General features: G+C 40.1%; 1 protein-coding gene across 1 annotated transcript; it reads right to left on the bottom strand.

Moving 5' to 3' along the window:
• Positions 1–794: 794 nt before the first annotated feature.
• ccr9a (chemokine (C-C motif) receptor 9a) lies at positions 795–4640 on the bottom strand. The gene is made up of 3 exons (XM_070918519.1): positions 4607–4640; positions 2956–3040; positions 795–2739 (listed from the first exon to the last, which is right to left on the bottom strand). The coding sequence occupies exons 2-3, from the start codon at positions 2995–2997 to the stop codon at positions 1660–1662; spliced, it is 1122 nt and encodes a 373-aa protein (XP_070774620.1). The 5' UTR covers positions 2998–3040; positions 4607–4640; the 3' UTR covers positions 795–1659.
• Positions 4641–15827: the final 11187 nt, after the last annotated feature.

Here is a 15827-nt window from a genome sequence, read left to right as displayed (position 1 = left end):
AGAGTCGATGTCATGAAAACAAGAATCAGACATTTTGGACCAACTGAAATCAACCAGCTGAACCTGAGTTTGTTCCTTTCCTCTTGGAGCAACAAGTCCAGAGTCAGAACCAACAAGTCCAGAAGGAACAACAAGTCCAGAGTCAGGAACAAGTCCAGAGTCAGAACCAACAAGTCCAGAAGGAACAACAGGATCAACAAGGCCAAGTCAAATTCCAAGACCAGTCATTATTAGAAAGTAATTCTGCTAAATTAATTAATTCATGATTATTGTTCAGTTTTATATTAACATCAGATGAAAGAAGACGAGTCATCACTCATAAATTCAGAGATGTAATTATCAAGACACAGCATCTAAATGTTATTTTAATAATTTGTTATCTGGGAAATTCATTTTTAAAGAGGAGGATAATATGGAGTAAATGACCACAAACCAAAGTAGAACCATTTGTAGAAAGAATTAGACAAAAGCCAACTGTTATTGTCCATCGACACCACACTTATAAATCCACTGATTTTAATTAAACCAATTATTTAGTATAGTAATAATTGATTATGTGGGTAATTGCTACCTTTTTGGCATTAGGACCACTCGTAAAGAGAATAAGAGTAGATGTAAATGTTACAGGTGGTAATATTGATATGATCAGAAGTGGAACTTGTGTTCTGTTTTTTACAGAACAAACCTAAGAGTTAAAACACAAACAGGATGAGAGGAGGAAGGATGTGAAGAAATGACTGTGACTCTGTTTTGACTAACTTCCTCCTGTTTTTCACGCTCAGACAAACTCTGCACACGTTTGACACACCCTTTAATGTTTGTCATTTAACACATAAACACTTACATTCACTTCCGTCTGAGACACAGAAACGCTTCATGTTTATATACACGATAAAAACACATCCAGAAAACTATGTACACCATCACAGAACACCTGCAGTGAGAAGTGTCGACATAGAGGTCATGTTAGCATCTGTTAGCAGTTTTGTTAGCATCTGATAGCATCTGTTAGCAGTGCTGTTCAGTGGTGAAGTTTCCTTCTTGAGTAAATGAATGTAAACGAACAAACAGCAGACATTAAACATTCACAGCAGACTTTCTGACTCATCGTCACTTCCTCCATGTGATGTGTTTCCTGTTCAAACAGGATGATACAACAGTGAACATCTGAGGAAAACAGAGAAGTCACATGACCAAACTCTCTTCATCAAAAGCAGCTAAAAATCACACAGTTCATTTGTAAAAGAGCTTCACATTCAGCATACAGGCAAGTCCTGAAAAAGTCCTGAGAAAATCCTGGAAAAAAGTTTCAAGATGTCGAGATGATACATTCAAGGCCTTAAATGTTCTTGTTCTCTTATTTGAATTTGTTGAAATTTCGACTGCTTCACTGACACCAGAATCCCCTAACCCTTAACCCCCTCTGAAAACACATAAACATCTGATTCTAAATCAGTGTGTTTGTAGTCAGAGATCCTTCATTTGTTCTTTAATTTGAAAATCTTAACCCCTTAATAACACCTTAAGTTGAAAAGCCCTTAATGAACACATGAAGTAGAGTTTAAGGACTTGATGAAGGAATGATGATGTTGTCTGTCGACATCACAGGTAACCCACAACTGCTGCAGCGCAAACAGGAAGTTGCGGCAGTCGGTGTCTCTACAGCGACAGCACCTGTGAGGTGTCGCTGTCTGACATCACCGAGGCTCTGGTTGAGTTCAGTTGACTCCTGCAGGACTTACTCAGCTGACTCTTATTGGCCGGTGACTGGCAGCGACAGACGCGCAGCAGCCGCAGCACATCATGGCGGAAACGCACACCCACAAAGGCATAGAGGAAGGGGTTGAGGCAGGCATGCATGTACGCCAGACTCTTCAGCACCTGCCCCACCTTGTCGAAGCGCTTCCAATCCTCGCAATCCGTCATGGTCATGTTGGAGGCCTGCACCGCCTCCATCACCAGCACTCCGTTGTAGGGCAGCTGGGACACGACGAACACCACCACCACGGATAGGATGACGCGCATGGCCTTGTGCTTCTGGAAGTTTCTGGTCTTGAGCAGCTTGGCGACGATGACGCTGTAGCAGAAGGCCATGACGATGAAGGGCAGGCAGAAGCCCATGCTCACCTGCAGCGACAGCACCAGGATCTTGGTGCGGTTGCCCAGGTTAGATGGGAACACCATTCTGCAGTACTCCTGTGAGTACTCCTGTGAGGTGGTGGTGGCGAACACGAGCTCGGGTGTGGCGAGCAGCAGGGCCAGAAGCCACACCCCCACGCACACCAGCAGGCTACAGCGGCGGCGCTCCGCTTGTGAGTTCTGAGCCTTGGTGGTCTGCACGATGACCACATAGCGGTCAACACTGATACAGGTGAGCAGCAGCATGCTGCTGAACAGGTTCACCTTGTAGAGAGCAGAGTTCACCTTGCAGAGGGCGGAGCCGAAGCTCCAGCCGTGTGACGCCTCAGCTGCCCACAGCGGCAGCGTGATGAGGAACAGAAGGTCAGCCACCGCCAGGTTCAGCAGGTACACGTCTGTCATGGTCTTCAGCCGCCGTCGGAAGTTCAGGTAGATCCACACCACAGCCAGGTTCCCGGCTCCGCCCACCACGACAATCAGCCAGAAGAGCGGCGGCTCGTAGTGACTCCTGAACTCCCGCACCGATGCCCGGTCACACATCAGGTCGGGGTATTCGTCGTCATAATCAGCAGTGGGCGTGGGGCTGATGGAGGACAAGTCCTGACAGGCAGAGACGACACACCTGAACACACCTGCTGTGTTTCCTCTTTGTTTCTGTTTTTATAGTTTTTCATACATGAACCTTATCTCATCGGGTCTACAATTTGGGTGAAATCGATTAATTGATCAATTAAACTATTAATTATGACATGAGCAGATGAGATAGATCAATAACTGATAATCAATAATTTTATGTGTGTGGGTGGGGTTTGTTACCTCGGTGGTGAATGCTGTCATGATGTCATCCATGGAGGTCATGTGATCAGATTCTTTGTTTCTGTCGATGAGGTCATTCAGTGACCTTTACAAGAAACAGGAAAAGACAGGTTCAGGTTAAACAGCAGCTGTGACATCACACTGAGACATCAAGAAATGTGTGTGAAAAACTGTAAAGTACTACAGTAGAAGTACTCATTATGTAGAATAGACCTTTTCCCAATGATTTGAATCTTGTTAAGATTGAATTTGTGGCGTTGACATATTTTACGATTCATTTCAACAACTTACAGTTTTTCACAATTGCTAAAACACATTTCTTGAAACCTATATTGTATACTGTAAGTACTGCAGGTTCTACAGTATCGAATGTCTGCAGTATTCAGCACTTTCATAAAAATACAGCACTGCCAAAGGACACTGTAAAATATTATACACTTTAAAAAGTTAGAAATCTTCATTCTGCCTCAGCATCAGGTCTTTGTGCTGGCTCAGGCCGGAGGACTTGGTCTACATCACAGGCAACAGAAAACCCTCTGGTGTGGCGGACTCCGCCTCGACACGTACTCTTCTTCCTCTGCCTCTCAGATTGTTTCCATCTATCGTTGGTCTCAACATTCAGCTCACTTGTGCCACCTGTACACTCTGAACCGGCTCATATTCTGTAGCTGCTTTGTGAACACTTCTGAGTCGTTGTGTGTAAACGATGACGACTGTGTTGTAGCTGTGTTCAGCTTCTCAACACCAGAGCATCACAGAATGTGCATTAGAGAGTGAGAGTGTGTTCACAGGGAGTGACTGGATAAATGGGTTCAGGGCCCTGAGGATGTGGTTAGGGTTAGGGAATGGGGTTTAGTGGTTTAGTAGTTGTGAAAAACTGTAATATAAATTCAGATGAATGTTCAAAATGTACCCAGGGGTGGAATGTAACTAAGTACATTTTCTCAAGTACTGGGCTCTTACATTTATTTTATGATTATTGACACAAAATATAATCAACTAATAAATGATGATGTATAATTACAGATTAAACTACCAGCTGCAACATTAAAGTGATGAACACATGAATGCATCAATAATTATAATACAATAATATCATTTTTATAATTCTGCATAATGAGTACTTTTTGGTTCTTTTGATGCTAATACTATTTTTAATTAAATAAGATTTTGAATGCGGGACTTTTACTTGTAGCAGAGCATTTCTACACTGTGGTATTACTACTTGCAGTATATGCAGCTGTCAGGTGAATGTAGTGCAGTGAAAGCTGCAGTGGAGTAGAAGTAGAAAGTAGAACAAAATGGTAAAAAAGTATCTAAAAGTTGTACTTAAGTTCAGTACTTGAGTAAATGTACTTAGTTACTTTTCACCACTGCAAGTCCCTCTATTGCTCAAGTATAATCAGTATATAAACATGTATTATATCATTATCATTCTCTCCAGATACAATATTCAGTACAAAGACTATAAAGTGACACATGTAAACAAGTTCCTCAATTCATTAGAATAAGTTAAGTACCAAAAACAAATACTAATAATACCATCTAAACATAGAAGGCAAAAAATGTCAAAGACATGGAATAAAGAGAAGCAGTTTGTATGAAAAGATCAGAGACAGACAGACAGTCAGACAGACAGGTGTGGACTCACAGTTGGTCGTCTCTTCATCTCTTTGTCTCTGCAGTGTCTCGCAGTTTGGCGCTTTTTTGACTTTCTGTCTGTTAAACCACAAAGTGACGTTCAGAGACGAGACGAGTCAAAGCAGAAGTTAAGCACAGAGGGAGGAGCTCACTGATCGTTATCACCTTAAAATGAACCCTTAATTAACCCATAATACAGCTTAACATCTGAATCTAAATCAGTGTGTTTGTAACCATTTGTCCTTTAATTAAAAAAACTAAAGCCCTTAAAAACACCTTAATTTGAAAAGCCCTTAATGAACACATGAAGAAGAGTTTAAGGGCTTCATGATTTGATGAATGATGAGTTTAAGGTGTTATTAAGGTTTAGGGATTCTGGTTCACGTCAGGATATTTTAATTTGATTGTTATTCAGATATTTAACACGTATACCAGATTTGGACAAATTAATGGAAACATTCATGGATATATTAAGGGATTTGTTATATAGTAAAGACACCTCAAAACAAAACAAAAAAACACTATAGGTACCTTTTCATTTGTACCGTAAAAGGACCTTAATTTTGTTCATTCAGGGTTCACCTCAGATTTGGGGTCAATCAATGGATAAATAGAAAACAGACTTTACCTTGGCTGAATGACATCCTGGACTTGAATGAGGACAAGAGATGAAAATCTAGAAAATCAGGTTCAGCTACTGATCGGTTAATAAATCAGGGTCTTAGAAACAAAGTCACAATGCAACTCAGGAAGCACGTTCTTCACATCATTAAAAAGGTAAAAAGGAAACTCTAAGAACTAGACCTGTGTCCTGTTGCCATCACCTATTACATATTACCTACCTACATATTTGCCTGATGGCAGCTGTCTGACGTCATGTGCTGCCGCGACTCATTTTGTTTTGCCTTTTTCGGTTCTGACGTCAGCCTACCAGAACTTCTGGTTTAAAAGGCCGAACCGTCTAAAAAAGGTTTTCGCACTTGAAACGAATCGAACCATGGTTCAACTTGATCCGGACAGAGACCACCTCTTTTCGTCTGTGGTCCGGGGAAGTTTGAAACCTGTAATTTTGGTTCTGATCAAACTGAAAAGTCTGAAAATCTGGACCAAATGAGGAAGGCATGAAAGGGCCCTTAGACAAAGGAGCAGTGTTGACCCACGTGAAGCCTTTGACACAAGATGTCCAACTGACATCTCTCTAACAACACAACCATATCTGTCAGTGTGTTCGGATAAATGACATCATCGGTCCTGTGGGAGTACCACACGGCTCCAAACTAGAGCCATTAGATTGTTTCATTATTAGTTTGATTCAATTAGTTTGTACATCAGCGATCTCCCGTATGATCTGTATGCAGTGTTGTACTGATTAAAATGTGTTCCTATGTTTGGATCTTATTCATATTCATACATTGTTAACAGTATATTGACCTTGTATTAACTGCATTAGTTAGTATTCGTGTTTATGTCGGAAATTAGCTGGTAGGGACCAAATTAATACTTAATTAACGATAACTGAGATGTATTAGAAAATTTTTAGTGGTCGTGTGCTGGTATGTGATGATGTCAGAGGATGATGTAGTAATATCAGTAGTAGTAGTAGTAGTAGTAGTAGTTGCAGTATCAGTAGTAGTAGGAGTAGTAGTAGTAGTAGTACTGAGGTATGTGGTGTCTGTGGACCTGCAGACTGAACACGGTGTCTTCTTTTCTGTTTTTTGGTTTTTGTTCACTTCCTGTTAGAAAGGTGTCACACACAGTAAACACACACACACACACACACACACACACACACACACAGTAAATACACAGTAAACACACACACACACACACACAGTAAACACACAGTAAACACACACACACACACACACACACACACACACAGTAAACACACACACACACACACACACACACACACACACACACACACACACACACAGTAAACACACAGTAAACACACACACACACACACACACACACACACAGTAAACACACACACACAGTAAACACACACACACACAGTAAACACACAGTAAAACACACACACACACACACACACACACACAGTAAACACACACACACACAGTAAACACACAGTAAAACACACACACACACACACAGTAAACACAGTAAAACACACAGTAAACACACCAGTAGTAGTATCAGCAGTAGTAGTAGCAGTAGTATCAGTAGTAGTAGTAGTAGTAGTATCAGTAGTAATAGCAGTATTAGTACTAGTAGTAGTCGTAGCAGTAGTATCAGTAGTAGAATCAGCAGTAGTAGTAGTAGTGTCAGTAGTTGTATCAGCAGTAGTAGTAGTAGTATCAGTAGTAGTATCAGCAGTAGTAGTAGTAGTATCAGTAGCAGTAGTAGTAGTAGTAGTATCAGCAGTAGTAGTAGTAGTATCAGTAGTAGTATCAGCAGTATCAGTAGTAGTAGCAGTAGTAGTATCAGTAGTAGTATCAGTAGTAGTAGTATCAGTAGTAGCAGTATCAGTACTAGTAGTAGTCGTAGCAGTAGTAGTAGTAGTAGTAGTAGTATCAGTAGTAGTATCAGCAGTAGTAGTAGTATCAGTAGAAGTATCAGTTGTAGTAGTATCAATGGTCGTAGCAGTATCAGTAGTAGTAGTAGTATCAATAGTCGTAGCAGTATCAATAGTAGTATCAGCAGTAGTAGTAGTTGTAGCAGTATCAGTACTAGTAGTAGTAGTAGTCGTAGCAGTAGTAGTAGTAGTATCAATAGTCGTAGCAGTATCAGTAGTAGTATCAGTAGTAGTAGTAGTATCAGTAGAAGTATCAGTAGGCGTAGCAGTAGCAGTTGTAGTAGTATCAGTAGTCGTAGAAGTACCAGTAGTCGTAGTAGTATCAGTAGTAGTATCAGTAGTAGTAGTATCAGTAGAAGTATCAGTAGTAGTAGTATTAGTACTAGCAGTAGTAGTAGTTGTAACAGTAGTAGTAGTAGTAGTAGTAGTATCAGTAGTAGTATCAGCAGTAGTAGTAGTATCAGTAGTAGTATCAGCAGTAGTAGTACCAGTAGTAGTAGTAGTAGTATCAGTAGTAGTAGTAGTAGCAGTATCAGTAGTAGTATCAGCAGTAGTAGTAGTTGTAGCAGTATCAGTACTAGTAGTAGTAGTAGTCGTAGCAGTAGTAGTAGTAGTATCAATAGTCGTAGCAGTATCAGTAGTAGTATCAGTAGTAGTAGTAGTATCAGTAGAAGTATCAGTAGGCGTAGCAGTAGCAGTTGTAGTAGTATCAGTAGTCGTAGAAGTACCAGTAGTCGTAGTAGTATCAGTAGTAGTATCAGTAGTAGTAGTATCAGTAGAAGTATCAGTAGTCGTATCAGTAGTCGTAGAAGTACCAGTAGTCGTAGTAGTATCAGTAGTAGTATCAGTAGTAGTAGTATCAGTAGTCGTAGCAGTAGTAGTGGTAGTAGCAGTTGTAGTAGTATCAGTAGAAGTATCAGTTGTCGTAGCAGTATCAGTAGTAGTAGTAGTAGTATCAGTAGAAGTATCAGTTGTAGTAGTATCAGTAGTAGTAGTAATATCAGTAGAAGTATCAGTAGTCGTAGCAGTAGTAGTAGTAGTATCAGTAGTAGTATCAGTAGTAGTAGTAGTAGCAGTTGTAGTAGCATCAGTAGTAGTAGTAGTAGTAGTATCAGTAGTAGCAGTTGTAGTAGTATCAGTAGTAGTAGTAGTATCAGTAGAAGTATCAGTAGTCGTAGTAGTAGTAGTAGTATCAGTAGTCGTAGTAGTAGTAGTAGTATCAGTAGTAGTAGTAGTATCAGTAGAAGTATCAGTAGGCGTAGTAGTATCAGTAGTAGTATCAGTAGAAGTAGTATCAGCAGTAGTAGTAGTAGTATCAGAAGTAGTAGTATCAGTAGTAGTAGTATTAGTACTAGCAGTAGTAGTAGTTGTAACAGTAGTAGTAGTAGTAGTATCAGTAGTAGTATCAGCAGTAGTAGTAGTATCAGTAGTAGTATCAGCAGTAGTAGTACCAGTAGTAGTAGTAGTAGTATCAGTAGTAGTAGTAGTAGCAGTATCAGTAGTAGTATCAGCAGTAGTAGTAGTTGTAGCAGTATCAGTACTAGTAGTAGTAGTAGTCGTAGCAGTAGTAGTAGTAGTATCAATAGTCGTAGCAGTATCAGTAGTAGTATCAGTAGTAGTAGTAGTATCAGTAGAAGTATCAGTAGGCGTAGCAGTAGCAGTTGTAGTAGTATCAGTAGTCGTAGAAGTACCAGTAGTCGTAGTAGTATCAGTAGTAGTATCAGTAGTAGTAGTATCAGTAGAAGTATCAGTAGTCGTATCAGTAGTCGTAGAAGTACCAGTAGTCGTAGTAGTATCAGTAGTAGTATCAGTAGTAGTAGTATCAGTAGTCGTAGCAGTAGTAGTGGTAGTAGCAGTTGTAGTAGTATCAGTAGAAGTATCAGTTGTCGTAGCAGTATCAGTAGTAGTAGTAGTAGTATCAGTAGAAGTATCAGTTGTAGTAGTATCAGTAGTAGTAGTAATATCAGTAGAAGTATCAGTAGTCGTAGCAGTAGTAGTAGTAGTATCAGTAGTAGTATCAGTAGTAGTAGTAGTAGCAGTTGTAGTAGCATCAGTAGTAGTAGTAGTAGTAGTATCAGTAGTAGCAGTTGTAGTAGTATCAGTAGTAGTAGTAGTATCAGTAGAAGTATCAGTAGTCGTAGTAGTAGTAGTAGTATCAGTAGTCGTAGTAGTAGTAGTAGTATCAGTAGTAGTAGTAGTATCAGTAGAAGTATCAGTGGTCGTAGCAGTAGTAGTAGTAGTAGCAGTTGTAGTAGTAACAGTAGCAGTACCTGTGCGTCCTGTCCTGTCCTCCATCACCTCCATTAGAGACATTTTTCTTGTTGTCCACTAGAGGGTGCCGCAGGTGCATTTTCACTGCCGTGAACGACACGGTGTATCGTCTCCGTAGCAACGACTCCCTGTGCTTGCATTCCAACGTTTTGGGCTGTATGTTGTAGCTGGATATAATTTGTAGCGTCTTAGAATCTTGTTTGAGTGTATTTTAAGGCCTTAGTCGCACAGATGCAGCTACCACCCCACAGGAATCCCGAAAACATGTGAGCCTCTAATGTCCAGTAGAAACAGGAGGAACGACTACAGCAAGAAAAACGTGTTTCTATGTTCATGTGAGCACCTGACTGTGGTATTGACCAGTCCTTTAAATTAAAATAAAGTGTGTTTAAACTTGATCTGATCAGAGATCAGACTGACAGTCACATTTACTGTTGTTTCACTCATTAACCTTGTGAGCTCATATTTACTGAGACAGAAATACTGTTTAAAACCTTTAAGGTCGATTTGAGTCAGTCTAAGTAAATTTAAGTCAATGTCATGTCCTCATAAGTGATAGAAAAACTTGAGTGTGTGTGTATGTGTGTGTGTGTGTGTGTGTGTGACGCCATCGAAACAGGAATCAGCCACATTGCGTGACAGTGTGTTCACACTGCGCAGTGTTGCATGACAAGCTGCAACCACACGCACACACACTCAGCTTCCTGTCTTGTCAGAACAGGAAAAAACAGCCTGATCATGTGACCTGATTTACATTTCTTGTTCACGCTGCTCTTTCTTCTTCTTTAGTTATTAAACACAAACAATAAAAAGCAGCTGACTGTGAGGTACAGGTTACCACGGTTACTACTGTGTTAGCCTAGCATCCTGTGACAGTGTACTGTGACATCATAAGAAGTGGGCGGGACGTGGGAGGTTCCTGGGAGGTCTCTGTGCGTCGATGATGATGTAGACATATCTGTCTCAAACTTCCAGAGTGCGATGTCGATCGTGATGCCACGCTCTGACTTCAGTTTGTCCATCACCCAAGCGTACTTGAAGGACTGCTTCCCCATCTGCAACCATAGCAACATGTCAACCAATCAGATACCTGAACAGCTCACACTCCATGGGGTACTATCACTGAAATGTACTATAATTTAATTGAATTCAATTTTATTTACATAGCGATAACAGAAATTATCTCAGGGCACACAGAGCAGGTCTAGGCCGTCCTCTTAATATTATTTACAGAGACCCAACAGTTCCCACCATGAGCAAGTAAGGAAAGGGTTAGGGTTAGCTCGCTCCTCTTCATCAGCCATTCTCCTCATCCAATCACCAGAGCCTAGACTCCATCAGGGGGTGTCCTGTTCTACTCACGGCTGCACTACCCCCTTAGAATATGACGACGTCATGATAGGGTCTAATCGCCAAAGACTGACTTCTTTGGCCTCCTTCTCGTACTTCTCGATCGTCTCTTCTTGTCGATTCCTCCCAGTTTGTAGATCAGGTGACCTGTCATAGTCAATTTCCCAGAATCCACGTGGCCAATGACCACGATGTTCAGGTGAACCTTCTCCTTAGTCATGACTATACAGACACACACACACACACACACACACACACACACACACAAGCAATTAAAGCAATTAAGGAATGGCTTTTAGACTGGTTCCTCTGGCCCCACCAGTAACATCAGCGCATAAACTTCTACATCTCTTTCATCTGCATCTAAACCACTAAACCCCGTTCTCTGGACCAGATCCTCAGAGCCCTGACGCCATTTATCCAATCATTGACTCTGAACACATATTGTGCACTGTGATGCACTTGTGTTGTGAAATGGTAATATTTATTTTACATTTATATTTATGTTCAGATCTTCTCAATATCTTCCAAAATAAAAGTCTGTAAAAATGTAATCTTCAACGTGCCTCAAAATAAAGCTAAATACCTCCAGAAATAACAGAATTTTTCCTTTTTAAAATTAAATTTCCAATTCTATTTGACCAGAACAATCAGGTAGAAACATATTTCAGAAATAAAGATTAAAGTGCCTCTTACTGTGTTTTTGGTCTCTGCAGGGAAGAAGAGGAGGGGGTCTTAATCTCCGTCCACTTTTATATGCACCAACCAGCTGCAGCCTCCAGCCAATCACAGCCTGCCTCCTGCTGCAGGTAATTTCTGTCCAGAACAGGACGGGCGGCCTGGCAGGATCCGTCTTTCTGTCCCGACACAAGTCCAACTGGTGGACGCTGATTGGCTGAGCAGCTGCCATGCCTTACGACAGCCTGCAGGTAAGAAACTGGGCAACACCAGAGTTTATGAGACAAACGTGAAAAATTTTTAAAACACAGAAAGTTTTCATGTTTCTTTGTTAGAAAATCAGTCAAAGAGACACTTTAAAAACAGGACTGTAAAAATCCCCAGCAGAACTCCACCCACCAAACTCAATGACTGAGCACAAATGACTGAGCATTTAACAGATACCACAAAGTGTCTTTCAGATTAGTGCAAAAAAAAATCAGTACATGTGACGCTTTAAAAAGAGGCCTGAGGACACATCTAAAATCAAAATTTAAAACATTTAATGTCTCCACATCATCCTAAAATATCTTCAAAATAACCATCACTACCAAAGAAACCTGACGAGTCCAGATGCCCCCAGCAGAACTCCACCCACCAGACTCTGTACAATTTATATAGTAACTGTGTCTTAGTGCATATAAACATCAGTTCAGATCTTTATTGTCCCACAAAAAGACATTATTTAATCTTAATTAATTAGTCGTGCAAAAGGCCAAAGGACGAAGGTTTAATCACAGAATTATATTACTATTATATCTTTTTATACAAATATACAGAATGTGATGTTGTGTTAAGGGGGAGGTTTAAGGTGGAATCTACTTAATTTCTTCATTAAGGACTTTTGAACTTAGTTTTCAAATGAATTGACAAATGAAGGATATCTGGTTTAATTAATCCTTAATCCTTGATTAATTCAGGTTTTTTTTTATTTGTGATTCTCGTGTAGTTTAACAGCAGAAAAGCGTCTGAGAGTTATTTGTCTCTGACACGGGATAAAAGTTTGGTGTTTAGTTATGATGGTTGATGTTGAGGGGTTGGTTCACAGAGGGTCCTCCCAAGTATAGCAGTCCAGCGGTGTGTTTGATAACAGCTCACTTTTATACATTCACCACACTCTAAAGCTGTCCAATTCCACCTTAAATCTGGACCTTAACACAACATGACATTCTGTATGTGTTCAGTGTGCAAAGGGTTATGTAATAAAAAAATACAGAACATTTAAACTGAATAAACTGAGTTATAAAATAAGAATACGTTCTCCACCCAGAGGAGACATCACATTTACAGAAAATATAACATAAAACATATATAATATAAAAGAGTTAATGGATGAATGAAAAGTTCAATTTGTGATTTGTTTTAAATACTCAGAAATTTGCACAGAGTTTGGTTGACGTTTGTGAATGAATGAAGGTGTTTTCAAGGGGTTTAGTTTTTCAAATGAAAGGACAAATGAAGGATCTCTGGCTACAAACACACTGATTTAGATTCAGATGTTTCTGTGTTTTCAGGGGAAGTTAAGGGAATCTGGGTCATACTGGTTCCATCACAGAACCAGTTCTGATGTTTGACTTTAAAACCAGCAGGAAAATAATTCTGAAAATCTAACTTTTATATCTAATTTAACTCCGACCTGCTACTGCCTCGTGTTTCTTTTACTGTACAGTTTCAGTATTTATTTATCACTTATCGCAATAATAATTGAATTGGTAAAATAATATTATTTCTTTCTTTCCTTTTTTCTTTGTGTTTTTTCTTCTTTACTATTCGTCATTGTCAGACTTTTATTTTGAAGTGCGAAACACAAAACTCAGAGTCACAAATGAAAAAAAACAATTTCACACATTAAAAACAGGACGACGTCTTCAGGGACGTCATGTGACTCGTCTTCGTCCTCGTCTTCCTCATTGAGTCTGACCTCTGACTCTCTTCTCAGAGGGTTTAGGAGTAGAGGGGTGTTGCAGGTCTGTGAGTCTCTGTCTTGAATGTGGTCCTCCTGAATGTGGTCCTGCAGGTCCTGAAGAGCCCCGAGGCCTCTGAGTGTAAAACCTGCAGCAGCAGCTTTCATCTGAACAGGAAACCTGCTGTTCTCCCTATGAGTCCTGGTCTGTGAGTCCTGGTCCGTGAGTCCTGTGAGTCCTGTGAGTCCTGGTCTATGAGTCCTGGTCTGTGAGTCCTGGTCCGTGAGTCCTGTGAGTCCTGTGAGTCCTGGTCTATGAGTCCTGGTCCGTGAGTCCTGGTCCGTGAGTCCTGGTAGTCCTGGTCTGTGAGTCTGCTTTGGTTGTAGACAGGAGATGCAGACCAGTGTACAACACATTGATCTGTCATGTGATCGATATATCAGCATGGATACCATCTGTCTTACAGAATCTTCTTGTCTTCAGTTTATACAAGAACTTTTACAAAAACGTCTATAAGCATAAATCCAGAGTTTATAATTGAAATCAACTTTTCACATCATTCTCAATCAAACACGCTTTAAGTAATTCATTTCTGTATTCTTTCAGTCTAATTATCAGATGACAGTTTATTTAAAGAACGTTCATGGAGAACAAATAGAATTCAGAAGCAGCTTTGGACGAAGAGGAGATCACATGGTGTCTCTACAGGAAGTGACGTCAGCGCTGCGTGTTTAGAATTTGAACTTCATCAGACGTCCTAAAATACAGAATGCTTGTATCTGCAGCTCACTGAAGCCTTTATGTATCACACTTCTTAACTGTAGTAACAAAAACAAAATGATATTGTTCTTCATTTTGAATCATTTCAGACCAAACTTCATCTTCAGCCGACTGTCACATTATAACAGACGGAGGCTCTGTGGTTAATTATTATTATTACTATTATTGTTATACATACGTCACTGTTTTCTAAATGTCCTCAGTTCTGTACTTCTTTGGCTGTAGCTTCCTCTGAGGTCATTAATCCATTGATTTGTTTGTTTATGAAACAGGAACTTTACAGATAAATATTGTGTACTGTATGTGCATATATATACACATATATAGATGGCTGATGACAAATGAAAGGACAAACCAATATGAAGTGTCTTCATGTCTTAGTCTGGAATCAGGCCACCACGAGCCTCCAGAGCAGCTTCAGTGCTTCTTGTTAACATAATTTCTCCAGATAATGATCAGAATCAGAGTCAGAATCAGAAATACTTGTTTGATCCCCGGGGGGAAATTGTACAGTACCGGTGCTCCCATTCAAGATTAGAAAGTAGCATAAATTTAGAGTTAAAGTATGTACAAAAAATACAAATATTGATGTTCCCTCATTTATATTTACCACCTGTAGTTACAGGTTTTTTTCTGAATGCTTAAACACTAACGATCTTGAAGCTCTATCTCTGAAACCATCAATACTTGGATGGACACTTGTAGCCAATGCTTTTACAAGGCACGCTGCTGCTTTACACTCAGTTTGTAATTGAATTACACACTTCTACCTAACTGTAAACGTCCGTCTCTACATTGCTACACTACTTTGCGAGTTGCTGTTCTACACTGGCACATGAAAGATAATGATTGTAGATAATGAGTTCACTTAAAAACCAGAGCTTGAGCTCTATAAATAGCCACAGGTCAACAGATTTAGCCTCATTCTTTTGTTCTTTATTTTCTAACACCAATGTTTGAAGAGTGTTGATCTTGTGTTCAGAATACACATCCATACTTTACCCCTTTTGAAACCTGTGTGTCTGGTCTGTGTGTTTACTACATGTATGACAAAACTTTATTGCAAACTGCTGTTCCCTGCGAGTGTTTCTCATTTATATTATTAGAGCATAGTTGGTGCTTCGTGTGCTCATTCAAACGATGGTTTGTGTGTACTCTATTGACTGTATTGTTCTGAATTTGAAGAGTTGAAAGCTTTTGTAAGAGTTGTATAATGTTTTGCTGGTTTGGTGTAAAGTTTTACTATAGTTTCAAAAAAGTGCCTAAGCGACCAGAAAACCTCTCTGATCTTCTTCTGCTTCTCCTCCAGGTGGCGGTAGAGGCGACCAGACGTGACGTAAGACCGTTGAGGAAGAAAACCGGAAGTAAAGCAGACCTGGGTTAGTGGCAGCAGGTGAGTCTTAGTGAAACTCTTTAATATTTACCTGTGAACCGGTATTGAACATGTTCCCGCTCTGTTAAAACATTAAACAGTTAACGCATGACGCAATGATGACGCTCCAGCAGTTCCGTCATCTCAGAATGGCCAATTAGCTTCTACTAACACTGTTAGCTGTCCTCCGGTTAATCCTGCTGCAGCTGTTAGCACATAGCTAGCATGATCATGGTAGCCCCCTTATTATTTATAGTTTTTTATTCATTTAAGAGCCAAACAGGAACAGCAGTGTCAC

Source organism: Enoplosus armatus, chromosome 14 (genome assembly GCF_043641665.1).
Source record: "Enoplosus armatus isolate fEnoArm2 chromosome 14, fEnoArm2.hap1, whole genome shotgun sequence".
Classification (NCBI taxonomy): domain Eukaryota; kingdom Metazoa; phylum Chordata; class Actinopteri; order Centrarchiformes; family Enoplosidae; genus Enoplosus; species Enoplosus armatus.
This window is presented reverse-complemented; position numbering and strand designations above follow the sequence as displayed.

What these genes read in the sequence shown, in the direction of transcription:
- ccr9a (XM_070918519.1), bottom strand. Translation starts at nt 2,997, where the DNA reads ATGACCTCCATGGATGACATCATGACAGCATTCACCACCGAG. An exon ending in TGACAGCATTCACCACCGAG is followed by an intron (nt 2,740 to 2,955) that starts GTAACAAACCCC and finishes TCTGCCTGTCAG; the next exon opens with GACTTGTCCTCCATCAGCCC.